Source organism: Falco biarmicus, chromosome W, assembly GCF_023638135.1.
Source record: "Falco biarmicus isolate bFalBia1 chromosome W, bFalBia1.pri, whole genome shotgun sequence".
Classification (NCBI taxonomy): Eukaryota; Metazoa; Chordata; class Aves; order Falconiformes; family Falconidae; genus Falco; species Falco biarmicus.
In genome coordinates this window covers 20,308,849-20,327,125 of record NC_079310.1, presented here as the reverse complement: position 1 = coordinate 20,327,125, position 18,277 = coordinate 20,308,849, and the positions used below count along the sequence as shown (strand labels likewise).

At 38.0% G+C, this 18,277-nt stretch overlaps 1 protein-coding gene across 3 annotated transcripts in view; it reads right to left on the bottom strand.

The window, feature by feature from the left end:
- Positions 1-1,588: 1,588 nt before the first annotated feature.
- The window catches only part of LOC130141966 (E3 ubiquitin-protein ligase UHRF2-like), a 169,498-nt gene continuing 152,809 nt past the window's right edge, over positions 1,589-18,277 (bottom strand). For all 3 annotated transcript variants that reach the window (XM_056323324.1, XM_056323325.1, XM_056323326.1), the window contains 5 exons: positions 14,469-14,606; positions 13,524-13,647; positions 12,985-13,145; positions 10,649-10,747; positions 1,589-9,007 (listed from right to left, as the gene is read on the bottom strand). In XM_056323324.1, the coding sequence (XP_056179299.1) occupies positions 8,861-9,007; positions 10,649-10,747; positions 12,985-13,145; positions 13,524-13,647; positions 14,469-14,606 (669 nt within the window). In that variant the 3' untranslated portion in view covers positions 1,589-8,860. The remainder of the gene's footprint in view (positions 9,008-10,648; positions 10,748-12,984; positions 13,146-13,523; positions 13,648-14,468; positions 14,607-18,277) is intronic.

The following is an 18,277-nucleotide window of genomic DNA, read 5'->3' as shown; positions in this document are numbered from 1 at the left end:
CTTCGCGCGCAGAATTGTGGGCAAAATATAGTGCTGCAGCCGGCTAGGGAGCTCATAAAAAAAAATATCATATTCTTTGCTTGCCTTTATTCAGGTTCAAAATGGTGTTAGTCCCGACCCGACTCGAACAGGAGCCACCAAATGGTGGGACACCCCTCTTTGATCAAGTCAGAATTCAGGAACCAAAGCCATCCCGGATGAGCCCCCAATTGTAATAAATAACTTAGTCCCAAATAGGATTGCAATCAAAGTTTGCAATTTATTAGAGCACCGGGAGTCTCCGCTCCACCAAGACGCATGCTGTACAAAATTTATTTTTGGTTTATATTTCCTAAACTAATACATATTCATAGTTATTTCTAAGAAAGGGTTGGTTTATTTAAATGGATCCTTGGAATAGGCGTGTACTACGTGGCGCATGCTCTTTCTATCTCCGAGGGTCTTCTTAACCCCTTTCTGGTGGTTGATGGATGAAGTCAGCAGTCTCCCTCGGCTCACCCTTAGGATGACCCTAGATTTTACGCATGCACCCTGTAAACTTCTCTTACATAAGACTATTTGGTTAGCAGCTCAGCCTGCATATCAGGGTGTGTAACCAGATGTCCTTTGTCAGATACAGAAACTAGGTATGTAGCCAGATGTTCTTTGCAAGATACAGGAACTAGGTATGTAGCCAGATGTTCTTTGCAAGATACAGGAACTATATACATTGATCACTCTGTTTTTCTTAGGTGTGTGGTTATACAAGGGTATGTAAGACAGAAGGTTACATTTCATCATGAGGTCCTAGCATTGTTCTATATTGACACAAATCAAATGAACCCATTTCACAACCACCATTCTCATTTTGCTGACTTTTCAAGCCCCCACTCGCATTTTTCTGATTTTGCAAGCTCCCACTCACATCTTGCTGACTTTTCAAGCCCCCACTTGCTTCTTGCAGACTTTGCAAGCTCCTGCTTGCATTTTACTAATTTTGCAAGCCCCCACTCGCATTTTGCTGATTTTGCAAGCCCCCACTCGCCTCTTGCTGATTTTTGAAGCCCCCTACAACATGTCTAAGCAGTCCCCATGTAGGCAAAAGCCCCGGTGCCTTTTTGTCCCCTTTCTCCAGAGCTTCTGACAGTGTTGATCCTAATTTTCCCAGGTCAACACACTAAGAGCAGTCGTGGGGGATACTTCCACTCCATGTGTTTTGGCCCACAATAACATATTTTTTAACCAAAGCCCATCTAAAGTAATTCCACGCTTCTCTAATGCTAATTTCCACAGTGATAGCACTATGGTATCTTCTTTAGATAACTTCATCCTCATGTTGTCCCTGGTGGCTCACCTTACCGGTGTCATGTTCTCCCAGGATCTTGCAGCTGCTCGCTGCGCTACTCTGCTTCACCAGGCTCTGCCTCCCCAGCAACCCGCTGGTCACAGTCTCAGGATCTGCTCCTAACACCCCTTACCAGAGTCATGTCGGCACAGTCTCAGGGTCTCTTTTTGATACCCTTTACTGGGATCACATCGTCACGTCGGAGTCACCAAATGTGGTGACGCAAGTCGAGGTGGACTGAAAAAAACACTATGTCTGTGTGGCTGGGTTCGGACAAAATGGCCTTTATTGTTTATACAAACTATTTATATATCTTAGACAGTGCAGGTGTCAGACCCTGATAGGTTTTTGTGTCCTTCTTCTTGCTTGCTATTTGCTGTTGCTGTAGGTGCCCGTATGCTGCTGTTCTAAGTTCCGATTCTTCACATCCTGCTTACATACCTGACAATTTGTGGCTGTCTTAAAGGTACACGACTAAGTCTTTGAAGTCAACTAACTTGTCTGCAGACCCGCTGCAGACCCTAACAGCCAGTAGCCCCTACAGCTGTTACATGTTCATGACCCAATGGAGTTAAGTCTTGGTTTAATACTGAATAAGATGTCCCTGTATCCACCAGAAGTTCTATTTCATCATCTTTGGTCCCAGCTTTATTTTGACCAGTGGATCCACTTGGGTAGATTCCCCAGGTCCCTGTCAATCAGATTCCACATCAGCAACCATCACCAACTTGCCCAGTCTTGGGCAATCCTTTTTCTAATGCCCCATTTGCTTACAATAAGCACACTGATCTATCAGTTGTGCTCAATTTCCCTTAGGTGGAGCACCTACACCACATCTCGCAGCCTCTCTCCCTCCACCAGTGCTGCCTCCTGATGGGTTTTGAGGGAGCACCCAGCCTCCCGCGGTGTGCAAAGCAGCCACTGTAGCATTCCTGCCCATTGTTCTCTCCTTCTGACTATCTTCACTCCCGTACACTTGCCATGCAACCTCCAACAATTTCTCCAAATCTTTCGAATCCACTCCTTGCACTTTCTGTAACTTTCTTCTGATATAATTTCTGGCCTCTCTTACAACCATCTGCTTTTCTAACTCACTAAACATCACATCCAACATATCCTAAACCAACCTTTAAACATGTTTGACCAATGCTACAAGCCAAGCAACATCTTTTTAACTTCACATTCTTATTTTTCTCTTTTTCTAACACCAGGACCACAGGGTCCTGGGGTGCTAAAGTAATTCTACATTCCTTTTGCCACTCTGGGTGATTTCACAGAGTAAAGAACATATCTGCATAAATCACTTCATCCCATTTGCCTTCTCATCTCAGAAATAGCATAAGTTGTAACAGTATTATAATTCAGAGTTCCGTTTAAAGGCCATTTTTCTCCATCATCTAACTTATATAAAGGCCATCGCTGATTGCAACATTTTATCAGTTTTATGGTTCACACTCCCTCCAGGTGGTCCCCTGATATCTTTCCAATGAGCCAGAATACAGCCTAAAGGGCTCCTTTTCAAAACCTCACTCTGTTAGTTTCCCATTCTGAAATTTATATAACACAAGGACAGGGACTAAGACTCAAACACTTAAACACAGAGCTGACAATTTTTGTAAACACAACAGCTAAAACTCGACCCACATCCTCTGATCACACCACATACATTCCAAAATGAACAGAGGTCTGCAATTATTTTCTGGATGTGATGAACACTTCAGGTCCCCACACTTATTAATCACTTATCCTTTCTCCAGCTGTTTCCCTTGCAGGATAACAGAACCACAGATCAGAGCTCCGCACTTGCTTCCTACTATTCGTAGGTCTCTCACACACGCGCACACACACACACACGATCCCACAGTCACACTTAGCACATTTAAAACATAACAGACCTACAAAAATCACACAGATAACACTCATAACTATTACAGTTGAAAACACCATATGCAATACCATTTTACCATTATCAATAGTATAAGAGGGATTCCAAAGTCAAAATGCCAATAAGTCAGTTAGCAAAACCAAATGTGTACCAAACTGGTGCTAACAACTGGGTATATGCCTTCCTATGGGAAACAAAATTCACATTTTACATAAAGCTTTACAAACAATTAACCATCTCTGTGCAGACATGCAATAAACAAATATCTGGGCTCTGTGTGTGGATCAGCTCTTGCATACCAGGTTAAGAACCCAGATTTGGGATAATTGGAGAGTGATATAAGAGTTAAAATAATTAGTCAATTATATTTTTTTTTTGTGCTAGCCATTTTTGAAATCTGAAAACAAGTTTTGACCTGCATTGATTACAAGTATGGAGATAAACATCTGGTTTGCACTTACCCACCAGTAAAAGTCTATTCTAAACAAAAGAGAGCATCTTCATAATATTGCTTCCAACTGTCTGGATTCACCTAATTCAGTCTATCAGGATGGCTTTCTCCCCCAGACATGCTTAGGTGATGTATATACTGTATATATTTCTGGTAATCTTTGTATTTATTAACAGAATCCCTGCTTAGATAACGTAAATACAATCAGTATATTAGATGAAAAAAACCCAAGTTGGTTCAATACTCATTTTCCATAGTAGTTGATGTTAAGGTTGCCTCAAATGCATGTTTTTATGTCCTTTGTGCTAAAACTTTAATTATCAACATCGTTTTCAAAGTGGTGTGTGCACTGGGACCCTTGCGGAAGACAATGTATTCAAGTTAGTTATCTTGAACAAGCCATGTCTTCTCTATTGGGCCTTGTACTTAGGGCTTGAGAAGCCTGTATGTTACTAATATAATCTGTAACTTATAATATCTTTGGAAAAGGTAAACTGTATGTGAATCAAGGGGTGGAATGTAGTTATCCTGACCAGGACACCACTGTACATCAAGGAGTTAGTGATCCACATAACAGTTAACCTGAGTAGGCCCAGGCCTGTGCTGTGCTGAGCTGCACAGCAGCACATCATGGCTTTTAGGCCTGTGTTGTGCCTCACAAATCCCTTGCCTGCAGGATAAACTTGGCCAGCTCATTGTAATGGGATCCTGCACACAGTTCCCACTTGGTACCAGTGATTAAGCCACCTGCATGGCCTTGCCTTTACCTAAAAGTGCAGCAGGAAGCCTTTATGCGAACACCCTTCCTGTTTGATGGTAAGAAAAGCCTATAATAGCTTGAATGACCAAAAAAGAGGAACCTTTCCATGGACGGGATCTGCCCAGCATGCTGTGGGAAAATCCATCGAGGATTGAGCTGATGCTGCATGAACTGTGGTTTCCAGCATTTGAAGGCATGTAAGATTTACTATCTGTATTCCTCTTGTTATTCTATCTTATTAAAACAGCTATTTTATTAAGCCATTTGTCGTCAGGCCTTTTTTATTGAGATCTAGGTGAACCCTGAACCCTCTCCCCACTCCTTTGCAGGATGCAAACCTTTTTATTCCAGATGCATCATAAGGCAATAGTAATGAATATCAACCACAGCAGTAATTGTTTATTTTCTAAAGACAGATGTATTATTTAATACACGTATTACCACTAGCATTGCTAGTGTTGATATTTCTTACCTGCTTTACCTACCAAATTCCAAAAAAGTCAGCCAGAATTAAGCATGTCATCTTTTGAACTCCAACTTTTAATCTTTAGCTAACAGAAGTATAAAATCTTTATGCCTTTTTTGTTTGATACTTCAGTTCTGATTTTTCAGAGCTGCCACAGTAGCAGTAGGTTCTACACAAGGTAAAATACTGGCAGAATGTAATATTAAAGATCTGTGGGTTTTCCCCCACAAGCTACAATGTTCAGTTTTTACTGAGTGTCAAACCTATCTTTTTAAGTATCACATAATTTTTTCCTTATAGTTCCATATAAACCTCTCTTTCTAATCCAGGTAAAGTATGAAACAGCTTTTCTACAAATACTGAAATTGAACTTCTTATTCTGAGTTAAATCTCATCTAACAAAAGTACAATATTTTTACATGCATTTTTTCAGACCTCTTCATTTGAATAATGACTCTGGTTTAGACAGCATGCTCAACTTGCCTTTTTTCATTACATGGACTATAGCTTGCTTAAGATGGCTTCAGAACTTAAGCTCTGGCCCTCCAGGAATACTGAATGAGCACTTGAGATCAGACTCCTATTGCTCTACATAATGCCATGTAGAAGTAAAAAGTGGCCAAGACTGAAACCTTGAACAGGAACGTCTTCCCATCTGTTCCCATCAATCAGTTTATATAACAATTTGGCTTCTGAGACAGTCCATATAGTTGGTGGGATAGACTTTATATGTGATAACTTTATGATCAAGACACCAATGTAGAGTATTTGAAAGGAACACAAGAGGTTTTCTGGCATGTCTGTGCAGATACTTGAGTTCAATCGAGTTCCTTTGTAGCTGAGTTAGTCTGTCACTACATAAAGTAGTAGTGTTGCAGATCAGGAAATATGTACTGTAGTAGTATTTAGAGTAGAGAAATGACTGCACAATTTTACATCATATAAACAATAACCTCTAGAACTTTATGGTATACAGGCACATGAATGCCTGTAGACTTTCTTTGAAGTGACAAAAATGAGGTTTGTATTAATAAAGCTATTTTAGCTATTCTACTTTTGTGTCCTTTATGGTAAAGGTTTTGTAGTTGCAATTCTTCATTACATACTTAGTGACTTCCAATGGGAATTTAATTTGACAGAAGTTGCATCATCATATGAAAGTAACAGGAAACAGACAAGCCATTGTTGTATACAGAGGGAGATTCAGCATTAGAAAATTTTAGACTTCTTCAATAATATTGAAAAAGACATTTAATAGTCATCAGTATAGCACTAAGGGTTTACAAAATTACGAAATACTACTACAAACCAGACTTTTAATACAGGTGAAAGCAGTGGATGTGTTTGCAATTGCCACTAACTATGCAAAATCTTGTCAATCTGTTCATTACAAACAATTGTGCTTAAACCATTAAAATGGTCTGAAAAAAATAGTTAAGCCAAAACCATAAAATAATTTAGGAACTTCCTACAGTTGGCCTTAAACTTTGTGACAAATGGTACATTAAAAGTAAACTCACTGAATTAATATAGACTATGGAAAAAACTAGGTTCTCTAGTAATCAAGAGTCACTAATTCTTATGAATAAGAAAAATAAAAGTTAATAGTTGGAACAGTTTCTTGCTAAACATTTAACAGAGAAGGTGAATAGTTCCGATTTATATTTTCTAGATATTTGTGTGTTTTGATGAATGTTGCCAACCTCATTTTAAGACTCAGGAATCTAGATTAAAAGCTGCTCTTTCCAAAGCAGTTTTGATAAGACTTTTCTAATTAAGTGGTGCATTTATAGAATCTTACCTCACCAATTCAGTTTGGTAGCTTTTTACCAATTCAAAGGCCATTAAAAGGTATAAAATACTGTAGACTTTTGGTAGGTGCATATTACACAGATGCATGTGTTGATCACAAAGGTATAATTTTTGCCATAAAAAGCATTGGGTTACAATTTGGGAAATCTATGGACTGAGGAAACAGTCTACAGTACTCAAACTATATGCTTAATATTAATACAGTTGTTGCATAGTGCCTGAAACCTCATTTCCTAATAAGTATAGAAAAAGATCAAAAGCTGAAGTTTTAACTTCTGAGTTGTTCAACAATGCATGTCTTCAATATTATGTGATTCAAGATGCTCCCAACATTAAAGCGTTATGCATTAATACAGTGTAACTGAAATTCTTTGGCTAAAACTAACTGGGAAAAAAAATTTTAAAAAAAGCAATTACATACATGTGTCTGATTCATTATAGAGGTGAAGGCAAGGTTTTGAATCAGAGAATGTCATCATAAATGTGCACATACTTCTCCAATATGAATGTACATGTAGACAAGCACTCAAAATGGGATTATCACTTTACATAAAACTATTAACAAATCAAAGATAATACCTTATTGATATAATGCAGCCTCAAACAATATTTAATAGTAAACAATAAATAGTATTTCAAAGGTCTGAAATGAGAATTGACACAAAAAATAATATCTAGTTGTTATTTCCCTCCAACATCATGGCATATCTCCTTTGTACACTATACACTGTTAGTATCACCCCATGACTACTTAGACAACCCTTTTACTGATCACTGTGCTGGGATCCCACAACACACAATGCTAATGGGAAAGAAGAGCTCTCTCCTGCAGCAGGTCCCAGGACTCTTGCTCTGATATATAGAGCCAGGGCTACTTGTGCTTGTCTCAAGCATAGGCCTGAATAGCTGTACCTGTAGCACAAGCACTGCTACAAGATAAATATATCTCTGATATGTAAGACCCTGAATCAGGTTAGAATTTTTCTTAAGGCATGGTTGGGGGGGGGAAAAGTAGCTTAGAAATTCGTTTAAGCAAACATTCTTCTGTTTTCTTGATGAATGAATTAAGGTATATGAAGATTCAAGTTTGTAGAATAAGAAGCCTGCCTAAAGGAAATACACTGTAGTCTGAAAAAAGTGTCTTAATTTTAAATGTCATAATTTGACAAGTTTGGTTAATATAAACCCCACAAAATTAGCAACATTTCTGAATCATAAAATATTTAATAATGTATATTTTGGGAGGATTTATTATATATAAAATTTCAAGTCACTATATGAAGCAATTTAAACCCTTTTCAAGCTAGCACTGTCTTCAATGCTGTATAGATTTATTGCCACTGATACAAGACCTAGTAAAAGCATACATTTTAAGCTAATACAAAAGTGGCACTTTTTAATATGAAATTTTTGTACACAACTAATGTCTTGAATATCTAAGTGCAAAAAACCACAGATCACTTTACACTACTGTAGCAACTATGCATTCATATTGTTCATTAGTCCTTAGTAGTTAGCTTGCATAAGATACAAGAAAAAGCACAGTGAAGCTCACAAAAATAGACTAAAAGTCAGACTGTTCTTGCAAAAAAATACACTGTAATGGAAGAAAGACAAAAAAAGGACTATGTACACCACAGGTTTTGCTGTTCTTTAATCCAACTGACTTAAGTGCTGGGTTTCTTTTGTAGTTTTATTTTGGGTGTTTGGGTTTTTTGGCTTTTTCTGTTGAATCAAACCACATAGACTAGACACAAGTAAAATTAAGAAAACAGTGGGTAGCTAAAACTGTATATACTATTTTTTCTCCCCATAATTTGTTTTCCTCTACTTGAGGTAGTTACCAAAACAAATCATAACTTAAGCACCAGTTAGAACTCACCACTTAGACCTAAAGCTTCTGGTTTGGGGTTTTTTTTTCCTCCCTTTAAAAATTCTTTGTCAGCTCACCAAAACTACCTTTGATGTTAAAGACAGCAGAGATTTAGAGTTCTCACTACATGAAGAAAGATGGCGATGAGGAGGAAGAGGATTAGCTGATTCAAAAGGTGACAATAGATTCACTTCCATCAAGCTGGCTGTTTTACTATTGACTTTCAGATATTTATTCTCCTTTACTGTCTATAAAGTCAATGGGAGAAGTATGAAAGGATGTGAACACATCATCGTCCTTTGCTGTAACCAGGGAAGAACTGATCAAGTAGTGTCTGCAATATCTTGTTAGGAACCATGGTGTAGCTCTTTCCAAGGTCATAGCGGCAGGCAGGACAGGTAAAGACTTCAGCTCGGAAAGAGCGCTGTAAACAGCTCTAAGGCATACAAAGAAAAAGAAGTAAAAGTATTACAGCTTTTGCTTTGCATTGAACATTTAGCTAGTAAATATTAAGCAATTACTAGGAACCAAAGATGCAGTTTCCCACATTTCCAGAAACAGCAAGCTCTTATTGAGTTCTCTTGCCATATTTCTGCCTTTACAACTCAAATGATATACTGGGTCTGGCTGGGATGGATTTAATTTTCTTCATAGCAGCCTGTATGGTACTGTGTTTTAGATCTGTGATTAAACCAGTGTTGAGAATACTACCAGTGTTTTAGCTATTGCTGAACAGTGCTTGCACAGCATCAAGGCTTTCTCTGTTTCTTATTCTGCCTCCCCAGCAAGTAGGCTAGGGAAAGGCAAGAGGTCAGGAGGAGACACAGCTGGCCCAAACCGACCAAAGGGATATTCCATGCCATATAATGTCATGCTCAGCAATAAAAACTGGGAGGATGGTCTTTTCAAAGTACCCATTGCTCAGAGACTGGCTGGGCATTGGTCTGCTTGTGGTAGGTGGTGAGCAAATGCCTTTGCATAACTTTTTTTTTTCTTTTCCTTTATTCTCTTTACTTATTAAACTGTCTTTATCTTGACCCGTGAGTCTTTCTTGCTGTGGGGAGGACTGAGCGAGCAGCTGGTGGGTGCTTATTTTCTGGTTGGGGTCAACCCATCACAAAGGACTTAACCAAAGAAATCTTGATTAGGAGGTAAAGCACTGATTTTGTCAGGAATTGAGTGTGTTACTACTGAGAGACTTCATTTTCACTAATGTGTTCCTGTGGATCAGTCCACAGTTTCTTTCTAGCATTTCTGTTAGAGTGCTGTAAGTATTCCAGAGCTTCATTCCAAGATGTAGCTGAACATACAGGTGTATAGCATTTTATCTAATAAGTCATAGCTACTTCATCTTTATGACAAGACTCAGTGTTTAAGCCTCAAAGACATGAGTAGAATAAAATAGGTTTCAGACTACAGTATCTAAAAGATGATTATTAATGTTGCCTTCTTTTTTTTGTTTTCCCAGACTGCAGACAGCCCAAGCATATAAGTTAAATATGAAATTTTTATGAGGATCGATCTTTGCCCAAACAACAACACTGTCTGTCAGTCTATACCTTTAAAATAGTAATTGGCTGTTACTTTATAATTAGCCATTGATAGCTTCAGATTCTATGCTTTGAAGTTGTTGCCATTAAATATTCTCCATGTTTTTTCTGACACTCTATATATTAACCCCCTCATAATACTTTACCTCTATGTAACAAGCAGTTCTTTGAAGGAGCAGTCTTGCTCCATTCTCATTTCTTAACTATATAAAATTAACTTAATCTTATTGTACCAACATCTAGCTCCTGGAACAAACCGATCCCTAGCATAGCTCCACTAATTACAATGGAATGATAAATTTGATACATCAGATCTATAAGAAATTATACTAAATACATTTCCACTTCTTTTTACATAAAATTAAGACTGATTATATGGCAGCCACGCAACTGGAAGCAAGCATGTTACATTTCTTTCTCAGACTGCTAGGCAATAATTATTGTCTTCCTAAAATATATGTTGGTTTTGGTGATCTGTGTCTCAGGGCCAAGAACACAGACCAGAGCAATACAGCGATTATTCTTACTTTACAGACGTTGTGGAGGCACTCCGTTGTCACTGGCTGGTAAACCAGCTCCTGACAGCAGACACACATAAAAGATTGTTCCAATTTCTTCAGGAAATTCTAGTATAGGGCAATATAAGAGAAAAGTAGAACTATTAGAGGCACATTCACAAATATGCAAACAAAAAAGGCCATTTTATTCAAAATTATTTTTTAAAAACTGTTTTGCCTAACTACTGTAATTGTTACCTATATTTAAATTAACATTTCACACCCAAATTCACAGACCTAAATTGAGTAAAAAATTTGGCCTTCATAGTATTTGGTAAACTCAGAGATACATTCATGAGATAATTGCTTAACACCCTTGTTACTCTTCCCAAACACACAGTTAGCATGGTCTAATAATGTTACACAACTGCTAGAAGTTGTTAAATCCATTATTCAGTGTGATAGGACAGCTTGATATTGCAAAGATTGCTTACACTGAAACTTTTCTAGTGTGATCTTCAGGTCTTAGTCCAAGTTACAGATTTCCTTCCAAAGCCTACCAACATTACTCCTGTATTCATGGACATTTACATACATTCCCACACCCTCTGCTATTACTTCTACCTATCTTCTGTTCATTCCCTATATTATTATTGTTCACAGCTTCTTGTTCATTCTTATTTCCTTAGAAGTGAACCTCTATTGTGTTTAATGCAAAGTATACATTTAATAAATTACGCTTATTACATTAATTTTTTTTGAAATCTCATCTTATATCCTTCACATTCATGAGAAGTAGTGTGGCTAACAAAGTATTTTGAAAGCAAGTCCATGTACAGTTAATTTCCCTGCTTTTCTAGAAGTCTGAGAACTAAGGTTTTGAAGGTTATTTGGTTGTACATTATTATCATTAAAAACAAAACAGAAGGCCCATCAAGCCTTATTCTTAGCACAAGTCAGAGAATTTGGACACTAATATTTGTATTTAGTGATCATCACTAGAATTTTGCACATCCATGATGGATAAGTGATTGTTGCTGTTCTGCAAAGGGAAAGCAAAGTACTGTATACCTCTTTCACTAAGAAATTCACCTCTGCACCTGCCGGAGGTGTTTAATTGGTTTCTTGAGTCCTCAATCTGAAATACTGTGCAATAGGTAAAAGAACCTTCCTTATTTCTCAGTCTTCTGTGAGCAACTCTGAAGAATATGGGATAAATTTTGTGCCATAGATTTTACACATACAAGCATGCTTACAGAAACCTTATTCTCTGGTATTTCATTAGTCTCAAGCATATTCACTCAAGTATAGAAGTGTAAAAAACAGATCTAAAGTTATTCAAAATACAGTTCTTTTCAATAATCTTTATATCAGATTCATCTCAACCCAAAACTTACAAAGTGGAAACATTGTTTCAAGCATTAAGGTATATATTTTCATTGCAGCTATCTAATGATAGTTGTGTGATTCCCATTGAAATTTCTATATGACTATCACCAAGTGCAATCAAAATTATGGGCAGGAATCAGCAGGAAAATAACTTTCTAATAACTGGATTTCTCTTAAAATACTGTTTTCTGTTGCTTTAGAAATGCATATCTACTGTATTTTGTCATATAACTAAGAGTTGAAAGTCTAATTACTTACAAACATCGGACAACCCACAGATAAACTTATAACTACAGCATCAGCTCCTATACAAGTGCAATAGTATTATAGCAATAGTAGTACTGTAAGTGGAAGAACAAGGAATTACCAGATGCTCTTTCTGTCAAAGAAGCAAAGTAAATAGACCCTGGCAATTCTCTAATGAAGTGATTTTGTACATTCACTTTTTAGGCATCCATTCTCCATCTAATATCTTTGTTCTTTCACTGACTTGATAGTGACCTTTACCATTCTGATATCTTAATTTCTTTTTTTCCTGCAAAACAGCTAAAATAACTATGAATTGGAACATCAATAAAGCTAATGTTCAAGGATATTTTGGAGTATATTCCATCAGAGACTAATAAAAAAACAGTCCACAAGTGTCTTCAAACTTGAACTATCCTTGCTATTTTCTTGACATCTGGGGGAGGGAAGTATTTCCTCTTTTTTACTTAAGATTCTTTCTATAGTGAGTGGAATAATCTGCTAAATTTGAGTTAAAAATATTTTCATTTGGTATCTAAGTCTCAATATGACATTATTTCTTCTATCTCCTTAAGTGAATGAAATTACATGCCCCATCAATTGTTTCTGAACAGATAGTATGTATTCAACATTTTTAAGCAAGTGAATTAGATTTTAACAAAGCCTTATTTCTCCTGACTCTATATAAAGTATGGTTAAAAATGAATAATTTAAGCAAGCTGCAAGCATACTGGTCCTTCCTTAAGAGAAGCAAGTACTTCATCCCACAATTTCTGGTTCATACAGTCTTCTTTAATCAGCCACTGCTGTTGCTGGGTCAGTTGGAAAGCCTCTCCTTTACCTCCATCTCCCATTCTCATGGCTTTGGATGTATTTTTAGTCTCCTCTATACCTGTTTAAAATTATGACAAGATACAGTAAAAGTGGTAGTTTGAACTACTAAAAAGGGAAGACAAATTTCTAGAAAGCTAAAACATTAATCACATCTATGTAATGATGCAATAAAGATCCAATTCAAATTTCCCAGCTTTATTTTGAGCTATAGATCATAACTACATAGAAGATTGTTCATTTTTCTGTGAAGTTTAAGAAAAAGAAACCTTACAAATATGGAACAGCACCATAAGATCCCCAGCTTCCCATTTTATTACTGAGCACTTAACACTTTACATTTGGATTCCAAATGACTTCCAACTTCCTTGTAGTTTTCATGCTATTGGCTTATTTATAACTTTACAGAGCTCTAACACAAAGAAGTAAAAAGAAATACCATCATCAATTGTCCTTTTCTGGTTTCCATTACTCCGGCTAGTTGGCTCCTGTTTCATAGTTTGCTTCTTAAACTTATCCTTTTTCTCTTTACTAGCCATGGCTTCCAAATAACCTTCTGGATACTAAAAAAAAACCCCAAAACCAGATTTAAAACAAAATCCACTGGCATCTTGGAAGTCCCAAATACTGGCAAGTCTATTTTCTAAAAGAATGTAAACCCCTATGACTACATATTTAAATAATATTAAAACTATTTTTCAATACCCTATATAAACAGGAAAAGTTTTAAGTTAATATATTTTTAGAAAACTCTTGTTAAGTCAAAGGATCTGATCTAGAATAGATTTTATTAAAAGGCATCTTATATCCATATCTACAACTCAAACTACACAAATCACAAAAGCTAAAATTGAAGATGATGTCATGTAGCAAAACAACCCATCCAAAGGAAATGATTGGTTTCCTGAGGAAAAAAAATACTACTTTGATTCTTCCTGTCTGCCACAAATTTCATAGTGCCAAAGTCCCTGCCTGAAATGTTATCTATAAAAGTTCCTCAATCATAGATTACAATTATAGAAAAATACATAAAAACATATATTTTTTAAAAATTCTAAGAGACTCTACTATTACAAGAGTTACTTTTATAAATCTTATCCAGCATAAGGATCACAAAACTGTATACAAAATCATAATTTTCTGTTCCATATATACAGTAATTTCCTGTTAAGGCAGAAAGCTTCATCCACAACTTTTTCTGCTTTGCCAATATCATAGTTTTTCAAGTTACAGATGATCTAAAATATTTTTTATGTTAGACCCTGCCTCATTGTAGTATATGAAAAATGGAGCTTAAATTTAATTCACATTCCTAATTTTACAATTTAAGACTCCATTTACTTGAAGAAAATATCAGAGCAACTTTGTGAACACTAATTCTGACCTGTACACTCAGACCCAGTTTCTTTGACCGTTCCATCCCTTCTGAAGTCCAAGGTGCGGGTTCAATATCATCTCTCCTCAGAAGATAGCGCCAAACTAAGAACCCACATTTCCCAATTTCTGGCCAATATTTTACCACCTAAGGATAAATAACAACAGGTTTATTCTTTTGCTATCACAGTAGATCCTCAAATCTAATATAAGAAATTCTACCCAAAAGTTCAACAGATATTCTACTAGGTATTCATTATTTTACCATAAGCCAAACACACGCAGGTAGTCATAAATTATTGGCTCAAGGCAAAGAGGAAATTTGAATGATATGTTACTATTTTAAAGTATCACTTCTTTCAGTTGGGAAATGTTTGCATTTTGAAAAATACAATGATGTTTTAAAAGATGCACATCTTTATTCCAGATGCTAAGAAGACATTAAGAATATGAAAAGCCAGAAAGGGAGCTGGAAGGAGTGAAGAAATCAATTGATTTCCAGGGATGAATATGACTCAGTGAGCACACACAAAAATAGATTACATATTCAACTTGATATGTCCTATTATAGATTGTGTCCTACTATCACTGCTCTGAATAGAATAATAAAATCATAGAACAGTCCAAGTTGGAAGGAACATTGAAAGATCATCTGGTCCAACATTTTGTGGGAAAGGAAGCCTACATGAGATTATCTAGCACCCTGTCCAATTACATCTTGAAAACCTCCAGTGATGGGGACTCTACCACATTCCTGGGGAGGTTGTTCAGTGAATGATTGTTCTCACTGTAAAAAAATTCTTATATTAAGATGAAATCTCTCCAAGTGCAACTTGTTCCTGTTGCACCTTGTCTTTTCCATGTGGCTCCTTGTGATGAGAGTATGGCCTGACAAGCACTGACTGGTATGATCAAGTCTCTGTCTCTGTTAATAATGCCCCTGCAGATGCAGGCCAAGATCCAATTTGCCTTTGTTGCTGCAGCAGCACATCGCTGACTCACGTTCAGTTTATTGTCCACCAGGACCCCAAGTCCCTTTCAGCAAGGCTGCTCCCCAGTCACACAGATCCTAGCCTGTACTGGGATATTTTGTTATTCTGAGCCAGGTGCAGGATTTTGCACGTCTTTGTTGAACTTCATACTGTTCTTGCTAGCCCACTCTTCCAGCCTGTCCAGTTCTCTCTGTAAGATGCCTCTCCCTTCTGATATGTTCACCTCACTACCCAGTTTACTGTCATCTGCAAACTTGGTGAGGGTGTTTTCAATCCCATCATCCAGATTATTTATGAAGATGTTTGCATTGGGTCTGGCTGAGATGGTGTTAACTTTCCCCATAGTAGCCCTCCTTAGTGCTGTGCTTTGTATTTGTACCTAGAAGGGTCTTAATAATAAACCAATGTTTTGGCTACTGCTGAGCAGTGTTCCCACAGCATCTAGACTGTCACTCCAATCACTTCCCACACCCTCACCCACAAAAGCCAGTAGACTGGAGTTGGGCAATAGGTTGGGAGGGGACACAGCCAGAACAGCTGACCCAAGCTGACCAAAGGGATATTCCATACCATGTGACATCATGCTCAGCAATAAAAGCTAAGAGAACAGAGGAGGAGCAGGAGGCATTAATTATTAAGGTATTTCTCTTCCTAAGCATCCACTATGCATACTGAAGCCCTACTTCCCTGTAAGTGGCTGGACATCGCCTATTGATGGGAAGTAGAGAATAAATATTTTTGTTTTCCTTTGCTTCCTTGCATAGCTTTCTCTTTTCTTTATTAAACTGCCTTTATCTTGACTCACAAGTTTTTTTATCTTTTTTTCTCCCCCTGTCTTGCTGAGGAGGTGGAGTGATAGAGCAGCTTGGTGGGTACCTGGTGTCCAGCCAAGGTCAACTCACCACAATGTTGAACAGCATGGGACTCAGTATCAATCCCTGGGAGGACCTCACTTGTGACCAGCTGCAGCCTGAATAAAAAACCGTTGATCACCACCCTCTGATTGCAACCTGTTAGCCAGTTTCCAATCCACCTTGCAGACTACCCATCCAGTCTGTATCTTGCCAGTTTGTCCAGGAGAAGGCTGTGGGGAAGTATTGAGTGCTTTGCTGAAGTCCAGGTAAATAACATCCACTGCTCTCCCAATGTCAACAGAAGATGTTATTTTGTTGTATAAGGTGATCAGGTTAGTCTGGCATGATTTGCCTTTGGTAAATCCATGTTGGCTTTTCCAGTCATGTGCTTCATTTGGCTGGTGACATTTTCTAGGAGGACACGTTCCATTACTTTCCCAGGGACTGAAGCAAGACTAATAGGCCTGTAGTTTCCTGGGTCCTCTTTTGGGCCCTTCTTGTAGATGGGTATGATATTTGCCCTCTTCCAGTCATCAGGGACATCACCTGATCTCCATGACTTTTCAAAGATTATGGACAGTGGCCTTGCAACAATGTCAGTCACTTCTCCTAACACCCTGAGGTGGATTTTATCCAGGCCCATAGATTTATACAGGTTGAACCTGCAGACCAGCCCTTTCTCCACTACTGGTGAGTCAACACGTGCATTGTTATAGCTACTTGATCCTGTGATTTGGGGCCCAGCTACGCTGATAAAGACAGAGGCAAAGAAGATATTGAGAATATCTGCCTTGTCAGCATTATTAGTGACTACTTTCCCCACACTGTTTAGCAATGGGCCTATATCTTCCCTGTGCTTCTGCTTAGTGCTCACATACCTGAAGACCACTTTCTTCTTGTTGACATCTCTGGACAATTACAGTTCTAGCTGAGCCTTAGCCTTCTTGACTGCATCTCTGCATGCCCTAGCAAGGTTCTTGTAGTCCTCAGTGGCTATTTGGCCACCTTTCCATAGCCAGTAAGCTTCTCTTTTTTGCTTTTAAGCAGTCAAAAGCCCATTGTTAAGCCAGGGTGGTCTCTTGTTCTGTCTTCTTTCTTTCCCTTTGCAGGGGATGGACTGTTCTTGTGCTTCCAGGAGGCTGTTTTTGAATAATTCCCAGCACTTAAAAGCTCCTTTGTCCTCCATGGACACTTCCTATGGAAACTCTCGCAGCTGGGCTTTGAGCATCTTGAAGTTGGCTCTTGTAAAATCCAGGGTCTTTGTTCTACTACTGGTCTTCAGTGTGCTCGGCAGAATCTTAAACTCCACAGTGTTGTGGTCACTGTATCCAAGGCTACCATTGGTAGTTGTGTTGTCAAGTAAATTTTCTTGGTTAGTGAGCAGTAAATCTAGCAATGTGCTGTTCCTAGTCAGCATATTCAGCACCTGTAGCAGGAAGCAGTCCTCAATGCATTCCAGGAACCTGATGGACAACTTGTGCATCACTGTGTTGTTTTTCCAACAAATGTCTGGGTAATTGAAGTCACCCATGAGGACCAGGTTCTTTTGGCCCAAGAATTCCTTGAGTGGCCAAAGTAAGGTTTTGTCAGCCTCATCACCCTGATTCGGAGGTTGGTAACAGATACCTACCATAAGATTGACGGTGACCATAATACCCTTGGTGATGATCCCTCCAATCCTGACCCCAAGGCATTTGATAGAACTTCCGTGGTCTCCATAGCTCACCTCCATACACTCAAATTTCTCTTTTACATAGAATGCAATTCTATCTCCTCTTCTTCCCTTCCTTTCTTTTCAAAAGAGCTTATACCCATCCATTGCAGTCTTCCAGTCGTGTGAGTTTTCTCACCAAGTTTCTATGATTCCTATGATGTCATAACTCTCCGACTGGACACAGAGATCCAGTTCCTCCTGTTTGTTGCCCAGGGTATTTGCATTGGTATACACACACTTGAGGTGGCTGGATCTGCAT